Below are 24999 nucleotides of genomic sequence, written 5' to 3' on the forward strand. Positions count from 1 at the left end.
ATTAATGCCATCCCGTGCAGGGCAATTATCGGGCAGCGCCCAAAGAGCATCCCTGGGAAATGCCCAGAGCCGCGTCCCAGCCGGCAGCAGCCAGAGGCACCCCCAGATCCCCAGAGCCGGCTGGGCTGGGGTCTCATGCCCCCCGCGCTGGAGCTGAGGCAGAGCCCAACGCCGCAGCCCCACAGCGCCCTCCCTGCCCCACAGTCACCCCAGGGTCACCGCAGAGCCACCACCCGCTTCCCACGCCGGGATGTGCCAACCCAGCTGCCGCCTTCGCCCCCGGCCCCTTGCGCAACGGCCGGGGAGCGGATGTGGGGCGCAGGATCCAGCGCGAAGGATCCGGGGTGTGGAATGCAGGGTGTGGGATCTGGAGTGCGGGATCTGGGGTGCAGATTCCAGGCTGTGGGATTCAGGGATGTGGGGTGTGGGATCTAGAGCGCAGAATTTGGGATGTGGGATCCAGAGCATGAGACCCAGGGTGTGGGATCTGTGTGCCAGATCCAGCAGGAGAGACGCGGATAGCACGGGGGGGTTATAAGACATTTATTGAAAAAGGAAGGAGGTGACAGAGGGAAGCTGGACCCTGGAGGGGCTGGGACCTGGCACTGCCCCAGACTGGGGGGGTTTGGTGTTCCCGTCTGGTACAATATTCACAAATAAATACTGGGGAGGGGTCGCGGGGCAGGGCTGGGGGCTGCGGGAACCAACAGCAGCCGAAACCCAAACCAGCTCAAACCAGCCCAAAGGGCAGGGAGGGGCCGCGTTACCCCCCACCGCATCCCGGCACCTCGCCAGGCCCTGAGCGCTTCGTCCGCAGCAGAGCGGGGCCAGAACGGGAGATTCTGCTGCCCCTGGGGAGAGCCCGCCCTGCAGAGGGAGGGGAAGCCGTGTGTGTGTCCCCCAAAGAAAAAGGGGTTCACTGCTGTACCCCCGTGGGGAGATGCAACACCGTCCTGCACCGTGGCCGGGGGATGAGTGCAGGGGACTGAGGGGACACGGGGTGGGGGAGGGGGGATACGGGGGGCGGGGGGTGTCAGCTGAGCGGGGGGGTCACTCCCGGATGTAGACCCTGGTGCAGACAACATCGTCGGCCGTCATGGTCTGCAAGGAGAAGCAGGGTCACGGGCACGGCCGTGGCCTCCTCCCCTCCCCATCGCGCCCCACTCCGTGGGGGTGTCCCAGCGCACGCTGCGGGCAGCGCTGCCCCCCGAATTCCCCCAATTCCCCCTCACCAGGATGAGCTCCCCGTCGTTGGTCATCTCCCGGGACCAGCCCGTCTTGGGCCCGTCGCCCTTGAGCAGCCGCTGCTCGCACACCATCTTGTTCTCGCTCTCCCACCTGGCCAAGCTCTGCAGGGGGAGAGAGGGCAGCGCTGGATGGGGATGTGGGAACCCGCAGGACACCTTCCACCCATCCCCGAGTATCTGTCACCACCCCCGGCAGCGGAATGGGGCCGTTTGTCCCGGTGCCAGACCCGTGTCCGGGCTCATCTGGCACCTGGGGGGCACAGGGAGGGGATGAGGGGCACAACGAGGGGTTGATGGCACAGGGAAGGGGGTGGGAGCACAGGGAACGGGCTGGGGGTGCAGGAAGGGGTTGGGGGTGCAGGAAGGGGCTGGGGGGGGCACAGGGAGACTTTGGGGGTGCAGGAAAGGCGTTGAGTTGCACAAGGAGGGGTTGAGGTTTTGTGGTGAACAGAGAAGTTATGGGGGGTGCAAGGGAGGGATTAGGGGCACAGGGCTGGGGGTATGGGAAGCGATTGGGGGGCACAGGGAGAGCTTGGGGTCCGGGAAGAGGGGAAGCAGCCCCCACGCTGCGGAGAGAAGGTGGCTGAGTGCAGACAGACACAGCTGAAAGCTCCTGCCCTAACGCCAAACGTGTCGGTGCAAACTCGAGTGTGCGCACGGGCACGCGTGCACGAACACACACCAACATCGTGTGCACAGCTGTGGGCACAAGAGCCCCTGGTGCAAAGTGTACACACTCACTCACACTCACTCACACTCACACACACACTCGGTGCCCGTGTGCCCATGTGCACACCTTGCAGGGCCGCCCATCCACCGTCTGCTCCTCGAACTCCTCGCCCACCCTGAAGCGGATCTCGGTGGTGCGCACGGGGGTCGAGGTGCGGATGTAGAAGCTCTCCCCGTCCTGCCGGATCTCCACCGCCGGCTTCGCTGCCGCCGCCACCGCGATCTTCCGCAGCATCATGTTCACGCCTGGGGAAGGGGACGGTGGCACCGAGCTCCCCCTCCAGCCCCGCAGCGTCCCCCGGTGAACCGGGCTGATTCGGGTCCCTCGGGGGCCGTGCGGAGCCCACCGCCCCCCCCAGCCGGGGGGAGCACGGGGGGGCCGCGGCCGCAGCTCCCACACTTGGCAGTGACGCGTCCCAGGGTGCGCCGAGAGCTGCAGGTGGCTCAACGCAACCCGGGAGGGGACGGACGAGCCCCCCCGGCCACATCTGGGCCACATCTGGCTCTCGTTACCTGGTGGAGGGGGCGGGAGAGGGGGTGCCGGGCTTGGCGCCGGATGCGCCCGGGGGAAGGGACAGGGGTGACGGGGGCAAGGGCTCACCCAGGGCGGGGTGACAGCAGGGACAAGGGCCCCAGTCCGAGCTCTGTGTTAGGTGACCTGCGTGACCCCCCCCGAGAGGTCCCACGTCTCCCCCCGCAGCCCCCTCGCCAACGCGGGGCAGCTGGGGCTTTGTCCCCGCTCCAGAGGCGGCTCATCCATCACGTCCTGGAGCCCCCGGCTGTGACAGGGGGGAGCTGCTCTTTGGGGACATTGTTCCCATGTCACCCTCCGGGTCCGTACCGGCCACCCCCCCAGAAGGTCCCTGCACAAAGGAGGTTCCCCCCGGCACAGGGACGGGGGAGACACGGAGGGGCCGCGGGTGCTCGTGGGGCTCCAGGAGCCGGACTCCCCTACAGTGAGAAGGGACACATCCCTGAGGAGCCCCCTCGATGGCCACGCCAAGTCCTCACCAACACCTCCAAGTCCCTTCCCTCCCGCCGAGGCCTGATTCGGGGGGAGATGCCCAAAACCTCGTGGGGGCAGACACGGCGCCCCACGCCCCCCACATGATGCTGTCGGGGGTGGGGGAGAAGGAACAGCCCCCAAAGGGAGCAAAAACAAGGCTAGGGCGCTATGGTGCAGTCAGTCCGGGGGCCTGAGGCTGATGAAACCCCCAGCCCCTCCACCCGGCACGGCCGGGGGCACCGGCCTGCAGGAGCCCCCACTTTGCGCCGTGGGAAAGGAACAGGGCTCCGGGGGGGGCGGCAGATTTATTTTCCTGCTGAGGTTTCCCCGAGCCGGTTCCAGCAGCGGGGCCAGGGCGGGGAGAAGGGGCGACGGGGGATCGGGAGTGAAACCCAAGAAAGTGATAATTATCCTGAAATATTCGTTACGTATCCCCTAACCTGGAAAATATTCTGCTCCGGCAGCTCCCCGGCTGGCGAGGAGCGGGTCAGGCAGAGGGGAGCAGTGGGGGAGCTGGATTTGATCCTGCCCAAAGCCCCGGGGACCCCCCGGCCTGTGCCCCCCCAGTCCCACCGCCTGCCGTGACTCCTGGCCCTCCCCACCCCCGCTCACTGGGGACACGGGTCTGCCATGGGGGGCAAAGGGGCCCGAGATGAGGCCTGTGAGGGTGGGGACCCCAAAACTGTGGGGACCTGCTTGGGCTGGTTTTGGGGACAGCGGCTGTACCCAGGGTCCGTGGGGCAGGCGAGCCCACGGGCACTTTCGGGATGGGGGGCAGAGGGACCGAAGGGGAGCGGGGTGGTGGCAGAGCCCGTGTCTGGGGGTGCCCATTCTTGGGGGACCAGCAGAGCGAGAAAACTGAGGCAGGAAAGAGGAGGACCCGCAGGGGATCCATCGGGAGCGGGACACGCTGCCCGGCCCCTCGTGCCTCCGACTCCTCAGTGGGGCACCAGCCACGAGAGCTTTGTTTGAAAGGGGGAGCAGAGGGATCCCCCCGGCACACGGCGCTTCTGGGCACCGTCACTCCCGGGCTGCAGGAGGATTTGGAGGGGAGATGGGGGGAAGCCCACCCGCCCCCCCTGCGCCGCCCCCAGCCCGAGGGAGTCCCCGAGGGACGCGGAGGGAGAGCGGGGCTCCACTCACCCAGCGCCTTCAGTAGCTCCTCGAAGTTTTCCGAGCTCTTCATCTTCCAGTTCCCGGAGAAGTTGGGCATCGCGGCTGCCGGCGTGGGGGGCGCAGGGAGGGGACCGAGGGGGGAAGAAGCGGTTCGAGGGATCCGCTGCACCCTCCGCACCGGCACCGGCCCCGCCGCTGGCTCCCTCCGTCCGTCCGTCCCGTCCCGCCCGCGCCGCCGTTTTATCGCCGAGCTGGTCCCACCCCCCGGCCCCGGCCCCGGCACGGGGGCTCCGCGCTCACCTGCGGAGTGAGAGCCCGGAGGGAGCCCCCCGCCCCCATTTGCCGTGGGGGTGCAGCCTGGAGGCACCACCTGCTCTGCCTGTGCCCCCCAAACTCCTCCCATTCCCGCTGAGATCTGAACGCTCCTCATCTCCCCGCACCCCCCAGGCTGGCTGCATCTCCCCGAGCTGCCTGTACCCCCCTAATCTCCAGCATCCCCCGAACCTACCTGTACCCTACGTGTGCTGCGCCCCCGGCAGCTGCTGCACCCCCCGAATCCGGCTGTACCCCTCCAAGCTGCCTGCACCCCCCGATCTCCACGCGTCCCCCTGCAGCTGCGCGCCCCCCAGACCCACCCGCACCCCCGTGTGCGCAGGACACGCGTGTTCGCAGGGCTGGGATGTTGGCAGGGCGGCTGCAGGTGCGTCCGTGTGGGCACGGGTACGCGGGCAGGGCAGAGACTTTCCCAGCCTCACGGTCACGCACAAACTCGCAGCCGTGTCCGGGCACACTCGTGTGCGTGCAGGGCAGGGAGGCTGCTCCTGAGCTTGGGGTGAGCTGCCAGGGGCAGGTGAAAGCCTGGTCTCAGGCAGGTAAGGAGCGCCGAGGGATTTCCCGAGGTTTTTCAGCCCTGGGAACCGCCGCGGGAAGGGCAGGTTGCGCTGCGGGGCCGGTTCTGGGCAAGAAAAGCAAGAAATGGCGTTTCTGGTTCAGCAGGACCTCTCGAATGGAAGGAGAGAGGTTACTTCTCCGATTTGGGGTGAAAAGGCCCCACAGAACCCCCGCCGCCCCCCTCCTCCTGTCCACGTCCCCCCTGTGCCCCCAGAACCTCCGGCTCGGGCCGGTGAGCCAAGTCCCGGCTTGCCGCATCCCTAATCCCCCGAAGAACAGGATTTCTCACCAAGCGCTGACATAACCTCACCTACAGCAGCGCCGAGGCCGTGCCAGAGGGGACAGGGACAGGCAGAGCTGCAGGGGCTCGGGAAGGGGGTGCTGGTGAAGGGTCACTCCAACCCCTTCATCCCAGGGGACGCAGGAACTGCGTCCTCCCATCCCGGAGTCACAGGAGGGGCGGTGCTATGGGTTTGCTCCAAATCTGGGGAAAATAGGGGAAAAAACAGAAAAACCCCAAACAATAAAATGCATCTACATTCCAGGGTAATTGGGTGGAGGGGTTTGGGGTGGGATCTGCGGGCAAACACCTCGGGGCACCCCTGCTTCCGTGCTGGGTACCGTGACACACTGGGGTTATGAGCGCCAGCACCGGCAGCCCCACATCTGGAAGGGATTCTGCCGGGAAAGGCGGATAAAGCCTTCGCACCCCACCCTCCTCTCCCGACCATCCCGGTGAAGCCCTGGGGTGGGCAGGCAAACTACGGGCACCAAATAACGCCCCAGGAACGCCTGTCACCCCTGGGAAGGGCTCAGATTCCCTGGGAGGCGGGTGGGGAGCCGGCTCCCAGTGCCAGGGCAGCAGCAGCTGGCTCAGCCCCTGGAAACATCCGGCACCATCCACCGCCCGCACCTCCCTTCCCGGCAAAAATCCTCACAAACCGCAGAAATCCTGAGCGCAAACCGTGGGGGGGCTCCCCCAGCCCAGGCAGGGCTCCATCGCTTCCCCGGTACCCCCGGGGAATCCCCCCAAATGCTGTCGGTGCCCCAGAGCCCCTCCTGGGAGGATGTGGTTGCTTGGGGATGTTCCCCCCGCCCCTCCCCGGTGCCCGGGATCCGCCCCGGGAGGGGGTGTCGGGTACCCCCACCAAACCTGTTTGGGGTCATCCCAATTTCCCCAGCCTCTCGGTGAGTTGGGAGAGAGGATGGGGGGCCCCGCTGCACTGTTGGGGGCTGGGGGGGTGAAGCCTGAGCAAGGGCAGGTCACCCGTCGTCTCCGCCCCATGTCCCCACAAATCCTTCCCAGCTGGCGGGACGCAGCCCCCACCCCCCGCCTCTGGCCACGGCCACGGCCGCTGCGGAAATGAAACCCAGCTGGACGGCGCGACCGAGTCCGGCCCCGGCCCCGTGGCCGATGGGACCCCCGGCTGTGGGGCGGGAGGGAGCCCACGTGCCCCAAGAGCTCTGCGGTGCCGCCACAGCGGGAGCCTGCCCCGACCTAGGACCCCGATCCAGCCCTGCCCCTACCAGGACCCCCATCCAGCCCTGCCCCGACCCAGGACCCCGATCCAGCCCTGCCCCGACCCAGGACCCACATCCAGCCCTGCCCCTACCAGGACCCCGATCCAGCCCTGCCCCGACCCAGGACCCTCACTCAGCTCCAGGACCCCGATCCAGCCCTGCCCCTGCCCAGGACCCTCACTCAGCTCCAGGACCCCGATCCAGCCCTGCCCCTGCCCAGGACCCTCACTCAGCTCCAGGACCCCGATCCAGCCCTGCCCCTGCCCAGGACCCTCACTCAGCTCCAGGACCCCGATCCAGCCCTGCCCCTGCCCAGGATCCTCACTCAGCTCCAGGACCCCCATCCAGCCCTGTCCCGGCTCTGGGACCTTCCCTCAGCTCCGGGGCTCTGCCCCAGCCCCAGGACCCTCCGTTCCAGCCCGCGCCCGGCCCCCAGCCCCATCCGAGGGTACCCCCGGGTGAGATTCAAGCAAAGCCCCCGGGACCCTGACCCACATCCCGCACCCGCCGAGGGCTGGGGCCCGGCCGGCTGCTTCTCATTTCCAGGGCCATAAACCCCTTTAACGACCGGCCATTTATAACCGCAGTAAAGCCCCTAATCACCGCCAAACCCGGCCCAGACACAAAGGCTCCCGCCTGCTCCTCCGCCCTCCCACCTTCCTCTGGATTTTGGGGCTCAGACAGCTTTCCCACCCCCCGGGTGTGCAAGGCAGGAGTGGGAGGGATGCTCCCCCCAAACTCCGCAAGCCCGTGGGATGCTCGCTCTCCAGATCTGCGCGTTTAACCCCAAATAAAGGGGGACGGGCCCCTCCCACTGCCGGGTTGTTCACCCCAAAACCCTCCCTCGGGTTCCCCCGAGCCAAGCGCAGCCACGTAAACACGAGGAAACTCTGGAAAAAGTGACGCACGTCGGGGGCTCGGGGCCGCGTCCAGCCCGGCGGGGGCGGGGGATCCCCCATGGAGGAGCCGGGTTCGCACCGGCACCGCTCCCGGAGCTGCCGCAGCCCCTCGCTTCCAGCACTAAAGGGGTGCCGGGGGGTGCCCAGAGCCGGGGAAGGGGCCAGCTCGTCCCTGGCATGAAGAAGAGGAGGAAGAAGAGCCCTCGGGACGCAGATGTTGGAGGGTTCCGGGTGACCTCGGCCCGGTAAGGGACCCCCCCTCCCGCCCACCGGGGCCGGGGGCTCCTCCACACCCCCGCCGAAGGTTACAGCTCTTTAATATTTATTTTTTTTTTAATTAGGATTTTGCACAAAACGTTTCAGTTCAAAGTGGTTCCCGTCGGGCTCCGGCGCCTGCGGGGTAAGGCCGCCCTCCGGTGCCGGGGGTGTCCCCAGGCCGGATCCGGGGGGACTCCCCCGCGGGGGTCGGGGCAGCACTGGGGGCTCGGGCAGGCACACGGGCCTGCTCCCCACGCCCGAGTTTGTCCTGCCCTCTGCACGACGAGGTAGGTGGAACTTAACCACCGACCCAAGCAGCCCCCGGAGCAGAGTGGGGACTTTCCAGAGGGATCCGAGTCCCAGCCATTCCTACACTGCGGCCCGGGGCGCACGGGCAGCTACCAGAGGTAGTTTTGGGAAGAGGAAGGAGCCCGCTCCGTTCCCAAAGCCCCAGCGATGGGGGCTGTGCTCAGGATGCCCCAATGTCGCTCCCAGATCAGGACCAGCAGCAGCCCCGAAGTGTCTGAGGGGTGCAGGATCCCAGAGACCCCTCTTGGGGAAGGCACCGTCCCAGGCCCTCCCAAATCCTGGCGAGAACAGGGCGGGACAAGGCACATCAGCCTGGGGGATGTCACACCCTGCTCTTCATCATCCACGGACAAGAGCAGCCCCTCAGCAGCCACAGGAGCCCCGAGGGGCAGCACCAGGCTGGGGGTGTCACTCTGGGTTCCCCCAGAGGCAGGACCAGGCTGGGGGTGTCACTCTGGGTTCCCCCAGAGGCAGGACCAGGCTGGGGGTGTCACTCTGGGTTCCCCCAGAGGCAGGACCAGGCTGGGGGTGTCACTCTGGGTTCCCCCAGAGGCAGGACCAGGCTGGGGGTGTCACTTTGAGCCCCCAGAGCGTCACTCCTGCTTCAGGTTCTGCCGCAGGTGCTGCTCCCACTCCTCCTCCACCACCTTGTAGAGCTCCATGGTGGCTCGGGCATCCTCCACCGAGGAATGGCCGCTTTTCCCTACCTGTGGGGACAGACACAAGTCACCACAGCTCCCATTTTGGGGGGCAGAATTGTGGAGAGATTAGGGGGTGCAGGCAGCTGTGGGGCAATGCACGCAAGGGTCGGGGGGATGCATGGAGATGAGGGTGTGCAGGAAAATTTGGGGGGACAGGTGGATCAGGTGGGGGAACGTGTGACGATCAGGGCACGTAGGCAGCTCCAGGGAGATGAGGGGGTGCAAGTAGCTGTGGGGAATTGGGGGCACAGGCAGATTTGGGGAGGGTGCAGGCAGATTTGGGGAGGGCACAGGCAGATTTGGGGAGGGTGCAGGCAGATTTGGGGGTAAGGGAAGCTCTAGGGGGATGTGGGGAGCTCAGGGGAGTACAGGCAGATTTAGGGATAAGGAGAAAACTGGGGAGCTGCAGGCAGTGCTGTGGGGTGTGCACAGATAGCGAGGGGGAAAGAGCAGGAAAAGGTCCCCCAGGCTGCAGGGTTTGAGCTGAAGGTCCCCCCCTCCCACAGGCTGCTTTCCAGGGAAACTGAGGCACGGGGCTGCCTTGCTCCAGGGCTGGCAGCATTCAAGGTGCCTTGGATCCTCCCCCAGGGATGGCACTTCCCTCCCCAGCGTCTCCCTGCCGCGGTACCTGGATGTCCTGGTTCAGCAGAGCCTTGGTGAGGCGCTTCAGGGAGATGGCCGTGTTCTCTGGGAAGCCAGCCCGGCGGTTCAGCAGCGGCATCTGCGCCGTGTCCCGGGTCAGAGCTTTGGGATGGGAGTACTGCAGAGCCTTGAAGTCGTTGTGGATGGCGTGGCCGACCACCACCTTCCCGGCGAGGATCCGCAGCACCTGCACGAGAGGAGGGGGTTGAGACCCCCGTGCCCCACGGGGCAGAGCCGTGGGGACAATCCCTCCCCCCAAAGCTGCAGAGCCCAGCCCCGCTCCCTCCCTGAGCTCCCCCCGCACCTGCTGCTGCGCCCTGCGGAAGGGCACGGCTCTGTCCATGTGCTGCCGGCGGATCCCGCTCCAGCGGGTCCGGTAATCCACGATGGGAGCCTCGGGCCGCACGTACTGATCGTACACCACATCACCCTCGTACGTGACGATGCTGCACCGGGCCAGGGAGCTCGTGCGCCCGCCGGGGCCCGTGCCCACCATCTCACAGTCTATGGCCACGAGCTTGGAGGGCGCCGGGGGGGCACCGCCGGCCGTGGGGGTGCCCCGAGCCGCCCTCCGAGCCTTCCCCTTGCTGCTAGCGGGAGCACCGGTTCCAGCGGAGTCCTTCTGGGATGCCGGGGGGGCTCCGACAGCTTTGGCGGAGTCCCGAGCCGCCCCCCGAGCCTTCCCCTCGGTCCTTGAGGTCCCGGTGTGGCCGTTCTGGGAGTCCGGGGTGCATCGGGGGGCGGCGGCAGGGCCGTTCTCTTTGGGGCACGGCCTGGGCCGGCCCGAGCGAGGCTTCCCGGGGCCGCCCCCGCTCCTCCCCGACCCCCGTCCCGGAGCCCGCCGGGGCCCGCCCGGTGCCGCCGGGAGCTGCTTCTGCCGCAGGACCCCGCGGCGCTCCAGCTCCCGCCGCCGCCGCACGAACCTCTGGTGCTTTTGGTTCCCCGGCTTCTTCTTCGGGCGGCTTGCGGGGGCGGAGAAGTCCAAGTTGAGGATCAAATCGTCCATGGCGGCACCGGGCCAGGGCCGCTGCGGTGCGGAGAGACGGCTGGGCCCCGGGGATCCCCGACACCCGAGAGTGCCGGCACCGGCCCCCGGAGACCCCCGCTCCCACCCCCACCCCCTTCACCCGCGCGTCCCGGAACCGGAAGTTCCCGTGAGACACGCGGTGTGCACGGTACCGGAAGTGACGTTTACCGCGCGCGCCGCGGCGGGAACTCGGCGGCGAGGCGCGCTGAGCAGAGCGCGCGCGGCCGCGGCGGCTCCGTGACGTAACTGGTGACGTCAAAGCGACGTCGCGGGGTATCGGCGACATGCCCGGTGTCCCGGCCGGCCCGATGATGTCACGGGTGCTCGGGGGTGAGTGATGCCCCGGGGTGATGTGATGGCTCCGGGGGGTGTCTCAGTGGGGGGGGGGGGGGGGATGTCACAGCTGCGTGACATCATTGCGGGAAGGGTGATGTCTCATGGCGTGGCATATGACGTCATATGGCTGAACGGGTTGGGCAGAGCCAGGGAGGGGATGAGCCCTGGGTGATGTGCGAGCGCCAGGGCTGATCCCCGCTGCCCCCAGGAGCTGCCATGGCACCGCACAGCCCCCCACACGTGCAGCACTCCCGGGAGCAGCGGCGGGCCGCTGACATCATCCGCCTCCTGATGCTCTACCGGCCCCTGCTCGACGCCTTCGTCATTGTGAGTGTCCCCAAGCTGTCCCCGGGCCGTCCCCCCCCGGGCCGTGTTCTCCACGCTGACCCCTCTCCCCTCAGGATTTCTTCACCGAGGGTCTGTGGGCACAGCTGCCCCCGGCCTGGCAGCCCGCTCTGGCCAGCGCCAGCCCTGCGCAGCTGGCCGGGCTCCTGGGGGGCCGCGGGGGCCCGGGGGCTGCCTGGCCCTTGTCCCTCCTGGCCTTTGCCGCCGCTGCTCGGGCCCTTGCCTTCCCTCGGGGGTGCCCGGCAGGGTCCCCGCGCCCCCCGTGCCAGAGCTCCCGCCTGCACCCGCTGCTCCGCCGCCATGTCAAGCCGAAAAAGCAGCACGAGATCCAGCGCCTGGGCAAGGTGGGTGCTCCTCGCCATCCCCTGAGACCTCCCGAGTCCCCCCAGTCCCCCTAACAGCCCCTGTTCCCCACAGCTGCTGCAGCGGCTGAGCCGGGCCACCGGCTGCGAGCGCGTGGTGGATATCGGAGCAGGGCAGGTAAGAGTGGGGGACACCGAGGGGTCCCAGGGGATCCCCCCACCCGAGCTGAGCTTGTGTCCCTCCACAGGGCCACCTTTCTCGGTTCCTGGCCTTTGGCCTGGGTCTGTCGGTCACTGCAGTGGAGAGCGACGGCCGCCTGGTGAGCCTGGCTGAGCGCTTCGACCAGGAGCTGCTGCGGGAGCTGGGGAAAGCCAGGGGGCACGAGAGGCTCCCCCCGCGCCCCCTCACCCCCCGGGCCCCACAGCACGTGGCCGGGCGCCTGGACCCCGCAGCTCCCTGGGGAGAGCTCCTGCCCCCCGACCCCCCAGGACCCGGCCCCACTGCCAGGAACCCGCTGGGGGGCCCGGGAGGCTCTGAGGACGGGGGGCAGGTGCTGGTGACGGGGCTCCACGCCTGCGGGGACCTCAGCCCGGCCCTGCTGAGCCACTTCGCCCGCAGCCCCGCCGTGGCTGCCGTGGCCTTGGTGGGCTGCTGCTACATGAAGCTGTCAACCGGCCCGCAGCCCCCCGGCTGCCCCACAGGCTACCCCCTGAGCACCTCAGTGGCCGCGCTGCCGGGCCACCAGCTGTCCTACCGCGCACGGGAGGCTGCGTGCCACGCACTGGAGGAGTTTGAGGGGCGGCTGTGCAGGGACAGCCCCCAGCTGCGAGCCCACTGCTACCGTGCCGTGCTCGAGAGCCTCATCTGCACCGCTGACCCCGCCAAGAGGCACCTGGGCCTGCAGCCAGGCAGGAAGGCGCATACCCTCAGCTTCTCCCAGTGAGTTTGGGCGGGGGGACCCTCTTCTGCATCCCCTGGTGGTCCCCAGTGAGTCTGGGGAGGTGGGACCCCTTTCTGGGACATCTGCTGGCCCCGAGTTTGGGGATGGAGGATCCTTTTCTGGAAGTCTCCTTGTGAGTTTGGGGAGTAGGGACACTCTTCTGTGTCCCCTCCTGGCCCCACAGTGAGTTTGGGGAGGGGGGAGTCCTGCCTGGGACTCCCCTGCCCCCTTTCATGACAGATACGCCCACCTGGGGCTGCCTCTTGCGGGACTGGACCCAGCGGGGGTTCCGCTGGACTCGGGGGCCGTGGGGGCCATGCTGGAGCAGCAGCACAAGGTGGTGGCATTCTGCACCTTGGGTCAGCTTCTGGCACCTGCCGTGGAGACCCTCATCCTGCTCGACCGTCTGCTCTACCTGCGGGAGCAAGGTGGGTGTGGGCAGGGCTGCCAGGATGATCCTCCCCCTCCTGTTTCCTCTCTCTCTGGACCCCTCACTCCGCTCTCGGGACTCTCCTTTGCCGTTTTCCCAGGTTTCCACTGTGCCCTTGTGCCCCTCTTCAACCCCCGGTTCTCTCCGCGGAACCTGGTGCTGGTGGCCGCACGGACCCCGCTGGCCACAGTGCTGGCCGGGCTGGACAGGGACAGTGAGGACAGCAGTGAGGACACAGACAGCAGCGAGGACAAGGATCTGGGGGAATCAGAGTCCCCCAGAGTGGAGCAGAGCCCTCACAGCCCTGGGCACAGAGCACAATAAAGCCAGGATTCATATGGTTTGGGTGTGAGTGAATCAGTGCTGCTCCAAAAACACTGCACGCTACTAACACAAAAAATCAAGGGAGGTGCTTATTGCAGAGCCCAGCTTGTGGAGGTTTCCAGCTCCTCCAGTTAATACCAGTAGGATTTCTTGGCCCGGCGTGTCTCCACGATCCCCATGGCATCCATGATCTCCTCCTCGAAGGTCTTCAGGGATGGCCGGTACGTCTTGGCCAGCGCATCCTCCTCTGATGTGTCCTTGGGGCCATCTGTGCAGGCGAGGGGACAGCGCTGACTCCCTGTGTCCCCCCGGGGACATCCCCCCAGCCTCTGCCACCGTGGCACTCACCCACCCACTGCTCGGGGACGACGCCGTCCTGGCGTGGCTGGGGGGGCACGGGCAGGATGCGGCCGCTGCGCAGCGACACGCGGACGCGCTCGCCCTCCTCCGTGTAGCGCCACTCCACCTCCGTGGGCTTCCTGTGGGCACACGGCGTTGGCAGGGGGCAGGACTGAGGTGGGGGGCAGCACTGGGGTTCCTTCAGCTCCCCCCCAGGCCGTTACCGGTCCTCGGGGTCCACCAGGCAGATCTGGCTGAGCAGCAGCGGTGCCTCGCTGCTGATGTAGGTCCCAGAGTACTTGGCTGTGCGGTTGATGTAGCGATAGTGCTGCGAGGGCACAGGGGGGGTCACTGACAGCCCGTGGCCTCCCCGGCCTCCTCACAGCCCCCTCCAGCCCTCCCTGCTCCAGCCTCACCGTGTTCAGTCCTTCCACCACCACCCAGTTACGGGCTTGCACCACCTGGGTGACCATCCCCTGCTTCCCCGCGTCCTTCCCGGCCAGCACCTGGACCTGCGGTGGAGAGAGGGGCACAGCTGGGACCCCCAGCCCCGCTGCCAGCCAGGGGGGATCCCGGGGAGAGGGAGCCTCACCGTGTCACCCTTAAACACCTTCCAGTCGTCCTTGGCGATGGGTTCCACAAAGACCTTGCGGCGGCGCTGCCCCGGGGGGTTGCGGAGCCGGGCTGCCGTGGAGTCGGGGGGCCACAGCCCGTGCCGGTACCCCGGGGGCAGCCGCGGCCGTGCCGTGCTCAGCAGCGCCGAGAGCCGCATGGTGCTGGGGACTTGGAGGTCAGGGGGGCCACTGAACCCCCTGGGGATGCTCCCCAGGGTTATGTGGGGCTGGGCGAGATGCAGGGGTCCGGCAGAGCCCACTCACCACCAAGGAGGAGCCACCCCCACCCACCCGGGCCCTGAGAGCCCCCTGAAGGGGATCAAAGCGTCTGGCAGATCAGCCCCCCAGAAAAGGGAGCCAGGGATCCCAAAGGGCACCCCCCCACCCAAAGGGGACCCAGGTGTCCTGCAAAGCACCCAAACGGGACCTGTAGAGCCCCCCGCTCCCCGAAGAAAACCAAGGAGTCACACAGACACTTTTCCCTTTACCCAAAGGGGAACACGGGCGTCCCACAGATGGGGAGAGCACCCCATCAAAGAGGACCCAGGGGTCCCACAAATGCCATTCCCCCAAAGGGCACACGGGCACCGGCAGAGCCGCCTCCATCCCCCAAGTCCCCCCGCATTCCCAAAGAGAACCCGCACAGCCCCACCACCAGCCGAAGGGAACCCAGGGTCCCGCACAGCACACCCCCGCTGGAAACGACACCCAGGCGTCCGGCAGAGCCCCGGCCACCCCCAAAGGGCCCCAAGCCCCGGCAAACCCCTCCGGTACCCCAGAAAGGGCCCCGCAGAGCTCCCACAGAGGTCCCGGACCCCGACCCCGCTCACCTGCGGGACCCGCGCCGCTCCCACGCTCCGGGGGGCGTGGCCGGGCGCTGTGTGAGCGTGGGTACGCTCTGGGTGAGCGTGACTACGCTCTGGGTGGGCGTGGCCCGGCTCAGCGCATGCCCAGACGCGGCGCTGCCGTGGCGCGCGGCCCCGCTTGGGAGCGCTGCGGAGACCGCGGAGGTGGAGCCCGCCGCAGGGCACGCCGGGAGCCATAGTCCTGGCGCGGGGCACGCCGGGAACTGTAGTCCCGCCGCCCCCGTTGTCCCCCGCCCCTCCGGTCCTCCAGTCCCGCCGCAGCTCCCGCGGCGCTCCGGCACACGGTGGAGCGGCTGTCGGGAGCTGTAGTCCCGCCGAAGCTGGCACCCGGCCACGGCTCCATTTTCTGCCGCTGCCCTGCCTGTACCTGGGGCTGGCCCTGGGGCAGGGGAGGGTTGCTGCTGTCCCCTCTGCAGAGAACCGGGCACGGGCAGATTCCCCCGGGCTGGGCTCTCCTCGCTGGGCTGTGTGTATGGAACAGGGTGCACGGAGAATGGTCACGGCCACAAGCCTGCCACAGCTCAAGGAGCATTTGGACAAGGGCCTCGGGCACAGGACGCGATTTTGGGGTGTCCCGTGCAGGGCACAGAGCTGGGCTCCATGATCCTGGCAGGTCCCTCCCTGCTCAGGATATTTCACTATTCCAGGATAGAAGTTGAGTGCTTGGACAACACTCTAGGACAATGGGATCTGGGGGTGTCCTGTGCAAGGCCAGGGCTCGATGATCCCTGTACATTCCTTCCAGCTCAGGATATTCTGTGATTTCATGATCCTACAAGTCAAGGAGTGTTTAGACAATGCTCTTGGATGCTGGGATTTTGAGGTCTTGCGTGCAGTGCCAGGAGTAAGATTTGATCCTTCTGTGTCCCTTCCAGCCCAGGGCATTGTATGATTCTCTAATTCCTATTTTAGCTCCCCTCCAAAACTCTCCCCTGGCTCTTTCCCTGCCCCAGCTCCATCTCTCCCCCTGGTCCATGTGCTCCAGAGCTGCCAGAGGGGCTCTGGCAGCCCCACCTCTCTGGGCAGCCCAAAGGGCCCCAAAACCACCCATGCAGGGGGTCCTGGGGCTAGGTTAGTCCCCAGGGGCTCACCCAGGGCCTACAAGCGCTTTAAAAAGGCAAGATTCGCTTTTATTTCAAATCAACTGCTCAGCCCCGAGGAATCACTAATACAAAGCGTGCGCCCACAGCAGGGCAGGCACGGAGCACTCGGGGTCAGTACCGGGCTGCTCTGCCATTCCTCTCTCTTGTTGTAGTTTTTTTTTCTTTTTTTTTTTCCTTTTGAAATTTCATTTTGGGGTGGTTTCTCTCGTCCAGAGCTCCGGACGTGACGAGCCGGCGTGGGCGACACGGGGCAGCACCCAGGAGCCGGCAGGGAAGGATCAGCACGCCAGGGAAGCCGCTACAGGCTGTGGAGGCCAAGAAGAGACCCAGGTTGTCAGTCAGACCCTGTGGTGCCAGGGATGCCCCCAAGGCCTGGGGCTGTGGGGACAGGGGTCACTGCACCACCCTCACCTCTCCTTGTGGTCTCTGACCTCCTCCTTGCCCTCCTGCTGCTTGGCTTCGTTGGTGTCTGGTGCGTCGGCAGTGTCACTGTTCTTCTCCCCTTCGCTCGGGTTGGCTTTGGGCTCCTCCTTGGGGGCCTCTTCGTTGTCCACCTTCTTGTCCCCTTCCTGCCCCTCTGCATCCTTGGGGCGTTTGGGGGAGTCCTGGGCAGGGGGAGCTCAAGTCAGCCCCAGCCCAAATCACCCACATCCCCATCCCCGGGGGCCCACCCAGTACCTCTAAAGCATCTTCTGCTTTCCTCTTGATCCCGGCTTTCTCGTTCTTCTCCTTGGACTGCTCGTCGATCACCAGCTTCCCCTCCTCATCGCTGCTCCCCTCTGCGTTGCCTTTCTTCTCCCCATCTCCCTGCGGCTCCCGCTCGGCCGCCTCGGAGCAGCTCTTCTTCTGGGTGGGCTTTGGCAATGGGGAGGGGGTCACAGAGGGCACCCAGGAAGGAGGAATGGGGGGAGAGGTGGGATGGAGGCCCCACAGCTCATGACTCACCTGGTAACCGGAGGCTTTGACCGTGGGGTTGTTCTCAATCTCCCACAAACCTTCGCTGAACCCTTTCCGCTTGTTGGGTTTTCCAAACTTCTCCTTGCACTCCTCATAGGGGAAGAGGTCTTTGGGCCCCAGGAATGCCCTGTGCCAGGGGAAAACAGTGAGGGGTGGGAGTGAGGGGAATCTCACTTTTCCCACCCGCCCTGTAAGCTCAAGCTCCCACTCACGTTTCGTGGGTCCCGAAGAAGAAGACTTGGTACTTATTGGAGGAGGATTTGACTGCAGCTTCTGGCATCTCATCAATCTGTGTGACACGAAGGACAGGGTGAGAGGAGAGGGCAGAGACCCCTAGGGCTTCTCAGACCCCAGGACATCATCCCCCTCCAGTGTCCTATTGATGGGCACTGCTCAGGAAAGGAAAATGCGACTCCTTGGGAATTCACCCACCATCCAGAGACAGTGCTGGCAAGAAGTGATCAGCAGAACCAGTTTTTGTGCCCACTGGTGTGGGGGCCAGCAGGGCTCCCCTTCTCCCAGCCCCTCCTCTCTTAAGCTCTTGTCTAGACCAGCTCAGACACACTCAGCAAATTCAGGCGCTACCAGCAGTGCCAGTGGGGCCACAGGTCCCAGCCTGGGGATCGGGGTGCCTTGGGGGACACCACCCTGCTGCTGGGACACCCTGGCCAGAACGGGGTCACCAGACAAGGGGACAGCCTGGCAAGGGCTGTGGGGTCAAGCAGCAGCCGGTGTCAAGCCCACGGGCAGGTGCTGCTCCACCGAGCGTGAATAATCCCGAGGCGCCAAGCGGGAACGGAGCGAAAGCAACTCCGGCTGCTTTTTATAGCATCTAAAAATAACCCCCCCTGCAGCCAGCAGCCATAAATTCCCTGAGAAAACCTCAAAGGGAGGTGGAAGGAGCTGAAGGAGGATGCGGGTGGGGGTCTTGGGGCAGGTGCCAGCACGTCACTGGGCTGGAAGGTGCCAGCACAGATGGCCGGGATGCTGGGTCCCATTGCCAGCGCTCTGCTGACTCATGGCACAACCTTTCCTAAGTCACCATGACCCCCCACAGCTTGCCGAGCCTCAGTTTCCCCAGCCAGCAGGGCTGGGGTGTTGTGACAGGGTGGACCTGGCCAAGAGTTCCTCCTGATTTCCCTCCCAGAGCTGGGAATGGAACTAACGCTTGCCCCTGTGCCGAGGGGCAGTGCTGGCACAGCCCCAGGGGCAGATGGAAGGGATGGGACACTGGGAAGGCTCTGCACAGGCACCAGGTGGTGGATGGTCGGTGTGATGTCCCACTCCTGGGTGGGATGTGCCTTTGTGCCATCCCCACTGTGGTTTGGGGCATGCAGGCCGCCCTGCATCAGGATCCAGGGGGCGTTTCAGGATTGGTGAAGTGCTCCCACCCAGCGCCCTGGGGCTACTGGCATTGTCATGCCCCAATGCTGCCGGTTCCTCACAGGCTTGGGGACATTCCAGGAGCAGGGACGGTCCCCAGCAGAGCAAAGGTCAGTCCAGCCCTTGCAGCAGTCCCCAGCGGGACCCTGGCCCACGGTGGCAGCTGGGAGCAGCAGCTCCATCCCTGCGTGGCACCGAAGGCGGAGGAGGGGATGGTGTGACTCAGAGGGGAGGCCACCAGCCCAGCCCAGCCCAGCCCAGCCCCACCGGGGATGGCGCTTCCCGCAGGCCACGTTCCTGCAGGTCACTCCTGGGACAATGTGGCCAAGGCCCCATCAGCCCTAGAGGCCCTGAGCAAGGACATGGAACCCAGACACCCCCTGGGCTTGGACAGGGACCCCATAGCCCCTGGCAGTGCCAGGACCCTGATGGAGATTCCCCAGCTGCACCATTCCCAGAGCAAGTTCCCAAATGTCCTTCCCCAAGGAAAGGCATGCAGAGGCACGGGCAGCAGGTCCAGGGCTGGCTGCCCTGTGGAATTGTGTCCCCAGCCCATGAACTGAGGGGCTTGGGGGACATCTGAGATCCCCCTGACAGTGGGATTCCCTGCACAGCCCATTCCTGCCAGCACCGGCCGTTTATCAGCCCCTCCTGCACCCCAAGAGGACGTGGTGGCTCTATCTGCATGGGCAGGTGGGGACTGGGGTGTGGGGACACGGGACAGACGGGTGACTCCCCATTGGGGACACTGATAGCACCGGCGGGTGCAAACCCACCCAAAACCCCTGGGCTGCCCAAAGTGCCCCATGAAGGGGGCCCAGGGCTCGTGGCACTGTCACGCCCCATGTCTGTTTGTCTGTCCCTGCTGCTCACTGGACAGTGGCAGTGGGGGGAGACAGGGCTGCAGTGCCCGGGTAAAGTCCACGGTGCCCATTTCTGTGCCCTGCCAGCTCCTGCGAATGGCACCGGTGTCACAGCCCGGCCCTGCCCAGGAACCTGCATCCAGGGCCTGGGGGGGGATCCGAAAATGGGCTGGGACAGCTCCCCTGGGAGGGGGAGCTCTGGAGCGTGGCAGGGGAGGGACAGGCACGTACCCCCGCACTGGACTCTGCCCCCAACCTCTGCTCTTCACCTTTGCAACTGGTCCATGGAGCACGGCTGTGCAACCTGCCCTGCACTGGCCATGGGGGCTGGGAGCAGCCCCCTCCCTGCCTCAGTTTCCCCACTTCAGGACATGATTGGCAGCGAGGAGCTGACTGTCAGGAAGGGGAATTAATGGAATTAACTCATGTGGGTCACATGCACCGGGTGGGGGGCTCCCTGAGCATCCCTGAGTCCCATGGGTGAACCACCCATGCACTCCCCAGGGCTCTCCTCAGCCCTGGGGCCGTCCCTGGGCCCCATCCCAGCAGCAGCCTGGCAATGGGCAGCAAATTACCCTGCTCCAGAGGGTATGGCCAGCAGGATCCTGGCCCCGCCGCACAGCCAGCCATGGGAGCAGGAGATGCTCAGGAGGGGGATGTCAGTGGTGCCAGGATCCCCAGCGTGGTGCTGCTGCTTCGTCCCCTGACGTCCTCCCATGCTGTCCCAGAGCTCTGTATGAAAGATCTGCGGATCTGGCCACAGCAGCAGGGAAGCACAAATGGGCAGGTGACAACGAGGGTCCGGCATAAGGGACCCTGCAGAGAAAGGGGTGAGGGGAAGAGGGAGGCAAGCATCATCTTCCAGGTGCCAGCGACTCATCTCCCCACTCGCATGCCTCAGTTTCCCCTCTGTTTAATGCTGCTCCTCTCAGGGAGAGGCTTCCACTGGAGGCAGGGGCCAAGCTGTTGGTGTTGGGGGACGGTGCCAGGTACCATCCCCAGGGAACAGGTCAGAGAAACAACCCCTGCCCCGCAGTGCTGCCAGCTCCCCCCTCCATTTCTTCCGGTATCTCTCTGCTCCAGCCACACCTGGTTGGAAACAAATATCCCAGCAAACGCCACGCGTGGCCGGGTAACGTTTCATCACAGCACCTGATTAGTCACGGGCAAGCCCTGCCTGCTTCACCCTGACCGATTAGTCACGGTGGGGAGGGCTGCACTCCAAACCCCCCCTCGCGATCAACCAGCATCCCTGGGCTTGGGGAGCCCAACCTCCCGCTGCTTCCAGAGGGGGAAAACCTGCTCCCTGCCTGCCCCAGCAGCCCCGAAACACTCCTGCCATGATGGTGGCGGCGAAAGCAGGAGATGAGCGGGGTGTGAAACCCGAGCGGGCCCGGGCGCGCTCAGGCGCTAATTCGGTCCCCGGGAGCTGAGCCCGGCTTTGCGAGCCCCGACCCGGCGTCACCCCCGGCGGGGCACCCGGGGCAGCGGCTGCTCGGGAAGCGAGCCGCGATGGGATGGGATGGGATGGGATGGGATGGGATGGGATGGGATGGGATGGGATGGGAGGAGGAGGAGGATGGGGCAGCGGGCAGGGGGAGCATCGCTGTCCCCCGGAGAGAGGCTGCGGGGGAAAGGCGGGCGGCGGTGGAAGCAGGCGCCGGGCTCCCAGGGATCCCTCTGGCTCCTCCTCGCAAAGCCGCTTTCAAATGCGCGTTGGGAGGCCAGTGCCAAATCCGAACGGCTCCCAACCCCCTCCCGGCCTCCCCGCCAGAACCCGACAAACCAAACAAAAGTTATTCAAATCCGGGAGGGGAAGGAGGAGGGGATGGGGGGGGATCCTCGGCCTTTAAAGCCCACCGCCCCATTCCTCCCCTTTTCCGCTCAATTTGGGGTTTCCAGGCAGCCCCAGTGCCCTTTGCAGCAAGGCCGGGGAGTGTGTGTGTGTGTGCGTGTGGGGGGAACACTCCAAGGAAATTTTAAACTGCATCATCAACCGCTTAAAAATAACCAGCGCCGTGTTGTGTAGCCAGAGCTGCCCACGGCCCCCGGCCGGGATCCGGCCCTGAAGGCTTTGGGTTTCATCCCAGGGGTCCCGGGCTCACGGCACGGCCCCCCCAGGGCCCTGGAGGGCTGGAGGGAGCCGGGGGGCAGTGGCGGAGCCTCGACCCCCCCGCGCCCTCCCCGTATCCACGGCCCCCCCTTCTCCCCGTCCTAAGTCCTCAATAATTCTATCGATTTTTTAAAGCCAAACTCCCGGCGAGCGCTGGCACCTCTCCGGCACCCGTGGCAAGAGGTAAGGCCACGAAGAGCCGGGGGACACGCTCGGGGACCTGCCGGCGAGGTCAGGGCGGGGGGGTTCGGCTGGACCCCCCCGGGCTCCCCCAGATCATCGGTGAAGCGCGGGGGGAGCAACCCGGCCCCTCCCCGGGGTCCCGCAATGGAGCGGGAAGGGCGTCGTGGTGCGGCCCCACGTGGAACAGGGACCCCCCGGCAGCCGGGAGGGGTCACCCCGGGGAGGGGCTCACCCCGGGCAGGGGCTCACCCCGGGCTGGCCCAGCCTCGTGCTCCGGTGCTGGATGCGGCCCCGGTCACCGGGGCCGGCCCGAGCGGGGTCCGCACTCCCACGCGGTGGCAGAAGCCACGCGGTCTCCACCCGTGACCCCCCGGGAGAGAAATGAATAAACAGCGCAAAAAGGGCCCCGGGGGGAGCCCGGGACGTTGTTTCCAACACATGAAATCCCCCCCAAGCCCAACGAAATGTCCCGAAAGCGCCTCCCCGAGCCTCGGTACCGAGTAACCCCCGAGTCCGCCGGGCCCGGCCTTACATAAGGTGCCGGCAAAGTTGGACCCCGGCCCCGGGGGAAACGGACCGGGGGGGCTCGGAGCCTGACCCCAGTGTGATCACACCCCCCGCCGTTCCACGGGGGCAGCCTGACCCCGGTGCGCCCCCTCCCCCCATCCCCCGGGGCACCTCGGCCGCCCGCGTTATGCAACGGGGAGCACCGGAGAGAGCACCGGGGGGCACCGGGGGTCCCATCGCCCCCCACAGCCCTTCCCCAGCTCCTTACCCGGGCAGGCCAGTGCGGGTAACCCTTCATCTTGGCGAAGACCAGGTCCCCGCATTTGTATTCCTTCTGCCGGTTGGACCGGGACATCTTGGCTTGCGGCTCCTCCCGGGACCGGGGGAGCGGGCGGGGGATGGGGGAGGGGAGGAGGGGGTTAGGGATGAAGTTGCGGAGGCAAAACCCGGCGAGGCAGGGATTAGCCAAAAAAAAAAAAAAAAAAAAAAAGAAAAGAAAAAAAAGAAAGAAAAAAACCCCAACAAAAAAAACACCACCTCCCTAATCCGAGGGGGGAGGCAGCGGCTGCTCTGCCCCCCCGGCGCGGAGCCCGGGCGGGGGGCGGCGGCGGCGGCCGCGGGGTCAGCGGCGGCGCGGCGCAGCGGCGGAGGGCCCAAGCCCCATGCGGTTGTTTGTGTTTGAAATTCAATTGCTCCCTCCCTCCGCCACCCCCCCCCCCCACCCTTCCCCTTCCTCCTCCTCCTCCTCTCCTCCTCCTCCTCCTCCCGGTGGATGCGCTCGGAGCTCGCGGGCTCGGCAGCGCTGCCTGGGCGCTCACACCCACAGCCCGCCCACGGCGCCGAGCCGGCCCCCAAAAAACGCCGGCCGAGCCCAAAATGTGCAAAAACCGGCTGCAGGTTGGCCCTGGAGGGGATGTGGATGCTTCCAGCCGCGATGGGAACGCCAGCTCGGGGTGACACCAGAGGGACGCCCCGCCTGGGAATGGAGGGGTCCGGTGTAGAAGCGGTGCAAATCCGGTGTTACAGCAAAATCCGTCTAAAACAGCGGAAAACGGGCGTAAACCCATGCGAAACCAGTGTAAGACGGTGAAAAAGCAGTGTAAAACAGCAGCAAAATGGTGTAGAAACATGTAAAACGGTGCAAAACTATAATGTGAAACAATGAAAAACAGGTGTAAAACAGCACCAAAATGGTATAAACCCCTGTAAAACAGCGCAAAACTGGCATAAAATCGCATAAAACAGTGCAAAATCGGCTTAAAGCTATGTAAAACAGTGCAAAACTGTTTTTAAAACAATGCAAATCAGTACAAAAGCAGTGTGAGACAGTATGAAACCAGTGTAAACCTATGTTAAAGCATTGCAAAATTGCTGTAACATGACACAGTGAAACCACTGTAAAACAGTGCAAAATGTGCAAACCAATGCAAAACCAGCCTAAACCCAGTGTAAAATGATGTTAACCCAGTGTAGGAGCATCCCTAAAATCCCACATCGTGGCTATAGCTGGAATACGTGATATAAGAGGGAGGTCAGCCTATGGAAAGAGATAAAAGCAAGGACTGGGAGCATTTGGTGCCCACTCAGGGTCCCTTTGGCTGAACTGCCCCATTCATCTCAACAGAAAAAGAAGTTTTTCCTTAGAACCCCCCCAGAGTTCCCCTCTGTCCTGCAGAGCCTGGGATTGCTCAGGACACACGGGAAATCTCTGGATGCCTGGGGAGGAGGTTTGGGCCCTAGGCAGCCTCAGTGTGGGGTTACAGGGTGACAAAGTCACCAGGGCAGTAAATAAATTGTCACCTTGGTCTCCACTTCAGACCGAAGCTGGGTGCTGCTGTCCCTGTTGGGCCCAACCAAACACCTGGGATTAAATTAAATACAGATTAAATCGTTTACAAGACTAGAACCTCCACCCTGACCTGGCAGTCAGGGTTCCTGGGCTGGGCTCTTTTTTTTTCCATCCCCGTGTGCTTTCCTTGGCTTAATTTCTCCTAACAAGCTTCAAAGTAATGCAAATAAATAATCCACAGGGTCACAGCTGACAGCAGGATCCTACTGCCTGAGGGTGAGACCAGTCTCAAGGAATCTCCACCTGCAATGGAAAAATGGACAAATGCTGAGGGAAACAAGGATTCCTCCCTCTTTCTCCACAGCAGGAGCCAGACCTTGTTTAAGCTGTGTCTCTCCTCTCCCTGCCAGGGTCCTTGTTGATTTTCCTCGGCAGAGGATGAGGGCTGCCTCATATTACAGCTTGGGGTGGTTGAACCACTCTGTGCTTCTAAGGGAATCACCCATTTCCCTTTCCTAAATCCAAAAAATTTACAAGCCTGGACACTTAGGAAGGAGTGGAAAAAATCTGCCAGGAAGATTCCCAACCAATCCCCAGGATGATTTTCATGGTCAATTCCAGCCCAAACTATAAGCACAAAGGTTGTTTCAATGGGGAAGTGACAGCCACAAAAAAAATCTCCATTTTGGTTTCCTTTGGATTTGTGGAGTGGATTGGTGGAGATGTGAAAGGAAAGGCCTTTGGGTTGTGATGGGAGTTCACTCTTCCAGTGTGATTTGTGTGTCACAACAAAGTCTTGATGTTACTGCTGGATATGGAACCCAGATTCTCAGGGAAAGGGGTTCCTGAAGAGAGGCTGCTACAGATGGGACTTTCTGTGAGCCGTGCTGGTCCCCTGGCCACAGGGACACCTTCCTTCTCCTCCCCGTCCTCCTCAGTGTCCTTGTGGGATTGCTTGGCTTTGCCCTCACAGGTCACAGCCGTGTAAGGAGTGGGGGAAAACGTAACTTGTGTGTCCCAGCTCCTGGAATCCTCCCGTGCCTGTCCCTCCCGCTCCCCAAGGCCTCAATGCCTATTTTTAATACTGTATTTTTAACACTCCTCAGCTCTCCAGAACAGGCCAGGAGGGGTGGGACAGGGCATGTTGGCTGGATTTCACACCGTTCCAAATGACAGAGGGTTCAGGATACGCTCCTCATTTATCTCCATTTTGCTTTAATTACTTGTGCTGGTACTTCAGAGCAGCTCTGCAAATCGC

General features: G+C 64.8%; 5 protein-coding genes across 19 annotated transcripts; 1 reads left to right on the plus strand and 4 right to left on the minus strand.

Moving 5' to 3' along the window:
* Nucleotides 1-528: 528 nt before the first annotated feature.
* CRABP2 (cellular retinoic acid binding protein 2) lies at nucleotides 529-7060 on the minus strand. 9 transcript variants are annotated; one of them, XM_086866263.1, is made up of 7 exons: nucleotides 7015-7060; nucleotides 5300-5473; nucleotides 4734-5053; nucleotides 4126-4200; nucleotides 2044-2222; nucleotides 1233-1349; nucleotides 529-1101 (listed from the first exon to the last, which is right to left on the minus strand). In XM_086866263.1, exons 4-7 carry the CDS (start codon nucleotides 4193-4195, stop codon nucleotides 1051-1053), a joined length of 417 nt encoding a protein of 138 aa, XP_086722389.1. In that variant the 5' UTR covers nucleotides 4196-4200; nucleotides 4734-5053; nucleotides 5300-5473; nucleotides 7015-7060; the 3' UTR covers nucleotides 529-1050. The 9 variants fall into 9 exon arrangements, with proteins under 9 accessions (XP_086722389.1, XP_086722385.1, XP_086722390.1 ...); XM_086866259.1 differs by lacking the exon at nucleotides 7015-7060 and adding an exon at nucleotides 6143-6297; XM_086866264.1 differs by lacking the exon at nucleotides 7015-7060 and adding an exon at nucleotides 6143-6282 and having other exon boundaries at nucleotides 4740-5053.
* A 1385-nt stretch (nucleotides 7061-8445) lies between these two features.
* ISG20L2 (interferon stimulated exonuclease gene 20 like 2) lies at nucleotides 8446-10411 on the minus strand. Its single transcript, XM_023918287.2, has 3 exons — nucleotides 9624-10411; nucleotides 9306-9506; nucleotides 8446-8683 (listed from the first exon to the last, which is right to left on the minus strand). Exons 1-3 carry the CDS (start codon nucleotides 10323-10325, stop codon nucleotides 8570-8572), a joined length of 1017 nt encoding a protein of 338 aa, XP_023774055.2. The 5' UTR covers nucleotides 10326-10411; the 3' UTR covers nucleotides 8446-8569.
* Nucleotides 10412-10496: 85 nt separating this feature from the next.
* Nucleotides 10497-13041, plus strand: METTL25B (methyltransferase like 25B). 2 transcript variants are annotated; one of them, XM_086866220.1, is made up of 8 exons: nucleotides 10497-10676; nucleotides 10891-11009; nucleotides 11084-11371; nucleotides 11445-11507; nucleotides 11578-11649; nucleotides 12013-12269; nucleotides 12511-12698; nucleotides 12801-13041. In XM_086866220.1, the coding sequence occupies exons 1-8, from the start codon at nucleotides 10631-10633 to the stop codon at nucleotides 13022-13024; spliced, it is 1257 nt and encodes a 418-aa protein (XP_086722346.1). In that variant the 5' UTR covers nucleotides 10497-10630; the 3' UTR covers nucleotides 13025-13041. The 2 variants fall into 2 exon arrangements, with proteins under 2 accessions (XP_086722346.1, XP_086722345.1); XM_086866219.1 differs by having other exon boundaries at nucleotides 10511-10676; nucleotides 11578-12269.
* MRPL24 (mitochondrial ribosomal protein L24) lies at nucleotides 13042-14905 on the minus strand. 6 transcript variants are annotated; one of them, XM_086866254.1, is made up of 6 exons: nucleotides 14808-14905; nucleotides 13956-14139; nucleotides 13780-13875; nucleotides 13588-13691; nucleotides 13377-13503; nucleotides 13042-13292 (listed from the first exon to the last, which is right to left on the minus strand). In XM_086866254.1, exons 2-6 carry the CDS (start codon nucleotides 14133-14135, stop codon nucleotides 13233-13235), a joined length of 567 nt encoding a protein of 188 aa, XP_086722380.1. In that variant the 5' UTR covers nucleotides 14136-14139; nucleotides 14808-14905; the 3' UTR covers nucleotides 13042-13232. The 6 variants fall into 6 exon arrangements, with proteins under 6 accessions (XP_086722380.1, XP_086722378.1, XP_086722383.1 ...); XM_086866252.1 differs by having other exon boundaries at nucleotides 13373-13503; XM_086866257.1 differs by having other exon boundaries at nucleotides 13373-13503; nucleotides 13956-14146; nucleotides 14808-14859.
* Nucleotides 14906-15951: 1046 nt separating this feature from the next.
* Nucleotides 15952-22582, minus strand: HDGF (heparin binding growth factor). Its single transcript, XM_086866249.1, has 6 exons — nucleotides 22221-22582; nucleotides 17116-17192; nucleotides 16892-17030; nucleotides 16625-16801; nucleotides 16358-16551; nucleotides 15952-16251 (listed from the first exon to the last, which is right to left on the minus strand). Exons 1-6 carry the CDS (start codon nucleotides 22305-22307, stop codon nucleotides 16245-16247), a joined length of 681 nt encoding a protein of 226 aa, XP_086722375.1. The 5' UTR covers nucleotides 22308-22582; the 3' UTR covers nucleotides 15952-16244.
* Between the last annotated feature and the right edge of the window lie 2417 nt (nucleotides 22583-24999).

Source organism: Cyanistes caeruleus, chromosome 30 (assembly GCF_971803275.1).
Source record: "Cyanistes caeruleus chromosome 30, bCyaCae1.hap1.1, whole genome shotgun sequence".
Lineage (NCBI taxonomy): Eukaryota > Metazoa > Chordata > Aves > Passeriformes > Paridae > Cyanistes > Cyanistes caeruleus.

Excerpts from the sequence above, each read along its gene's own strand:
- METTL25B (XM_086866219.1), top strand. The coding sequence starts at position 10,631 with ATGCCCGGTGTCCCGGCCGGCCCGATGATGTCACGGGTGCTCGGGG. Across the intron at positions 11,508-11,577 it reads TGGATATCGGAGCAGGGCAG|GGCCACCTTTCTCGGTTCCT; the intron begins GTAAGAGTGGGG and ends GTCCCTCCACAG. Across the intron at positions 12,270-12,510 it reads CATACCCTCAGCTTCTCCCA|ATACGCCCACCTGGGGCTGC; the intron begins GTGAGTTTGGGC and ends CTTTCATGACAG.
- CRABP2 (XM_086866263.1), bottom strand. The coding sequence starts at position 4,195 with ATGCCCAACTTCTCCGGGAACTGGAAGATGAAGAGCTCGGAAAACTTC. Across the intron at positions 2,223-4,125 it reads GGAGCTACTGAAGGCGCTGG|GCGTGAACATGATGCTGCGG; the intron begins GTGAGTGGAGCC and ends CCCCTTCCCCAG. Across the intron at positions 1,102-1,232 it reads ACGACGGGGAGCTCATCCTG|ACCATGACGGCCGACGATGT; the intron begins GTGAGGGGGAAT and ends TTCTCCTTGCAG.
- MRPL24 (XM_086866252.1), bottom strand. The coding sequence starts at position 14,135 with ATGCGGCTCTCGGCGCTGCTGAGCACGGCACGGCCGCGGCTGCCCCCG. Across the intron at positions 13,876-13,955 it reads AGGTGTTTAAGGGTGACACG|GTCCAGGTGCTGGCCGGGAA; the intron begins GTGAGGCTCCCT and ends TCTCCACCGCAG. Across the intron at positions 13,692-13,779 it reads TGGTGGAAGGACTGAACACG|CACTATCGCTACATCAACCG; the intron begins GTGAGGCTGGAG and ends GTGCCCTCGCAG.
- HDGF (XM_086866249.1), bottom strand. The coding sequence starts at position 22,307 with ATGTCCCGGTCCAACCGGCAGAAGGAATACAAATGCGGGGACCTGGTC. Across the intron at positions 16,802-16,891 it reads TCAAAGCCTCCGGTTACCAG|CCCACCCAGAAGAAGAGCTG; the intron begins GTGAGTCATGAG and ends CCATTGCCAAAG. Across the intron at positions 16,552-16,624 it reads AAGCAGAAGATGCTTTAGAG|GACTCCCCCAAACGCCCCAA; the intron begins GTACTGGGTGGG and ends CCCCCTGCCCAG.
- ISG20L2 (XM_023918287.2), bottom strand. The coding sequence starts at position 10,325 with ATGGACGATTTGATCCTCAACTTGGACTTCTCCGCCCCCGCAAGCCGC. Across the intron at positions 9,507-9,623 it reads TCCGCAGGGCGCAGCAGCAG|GTGCTGCGGATCCTCGCCGG; the intron begins GTGCGGGGGGAG and ends CCTCTCGTGCAG. Across the intron at positions 8,684-9,305 it reads TGCTGAACCAGGACATCCAG|GTAGGGAAAAGCGGCCATTC; the intron begins GTACCGCGGCAG and ends CTGTCCCCACAG.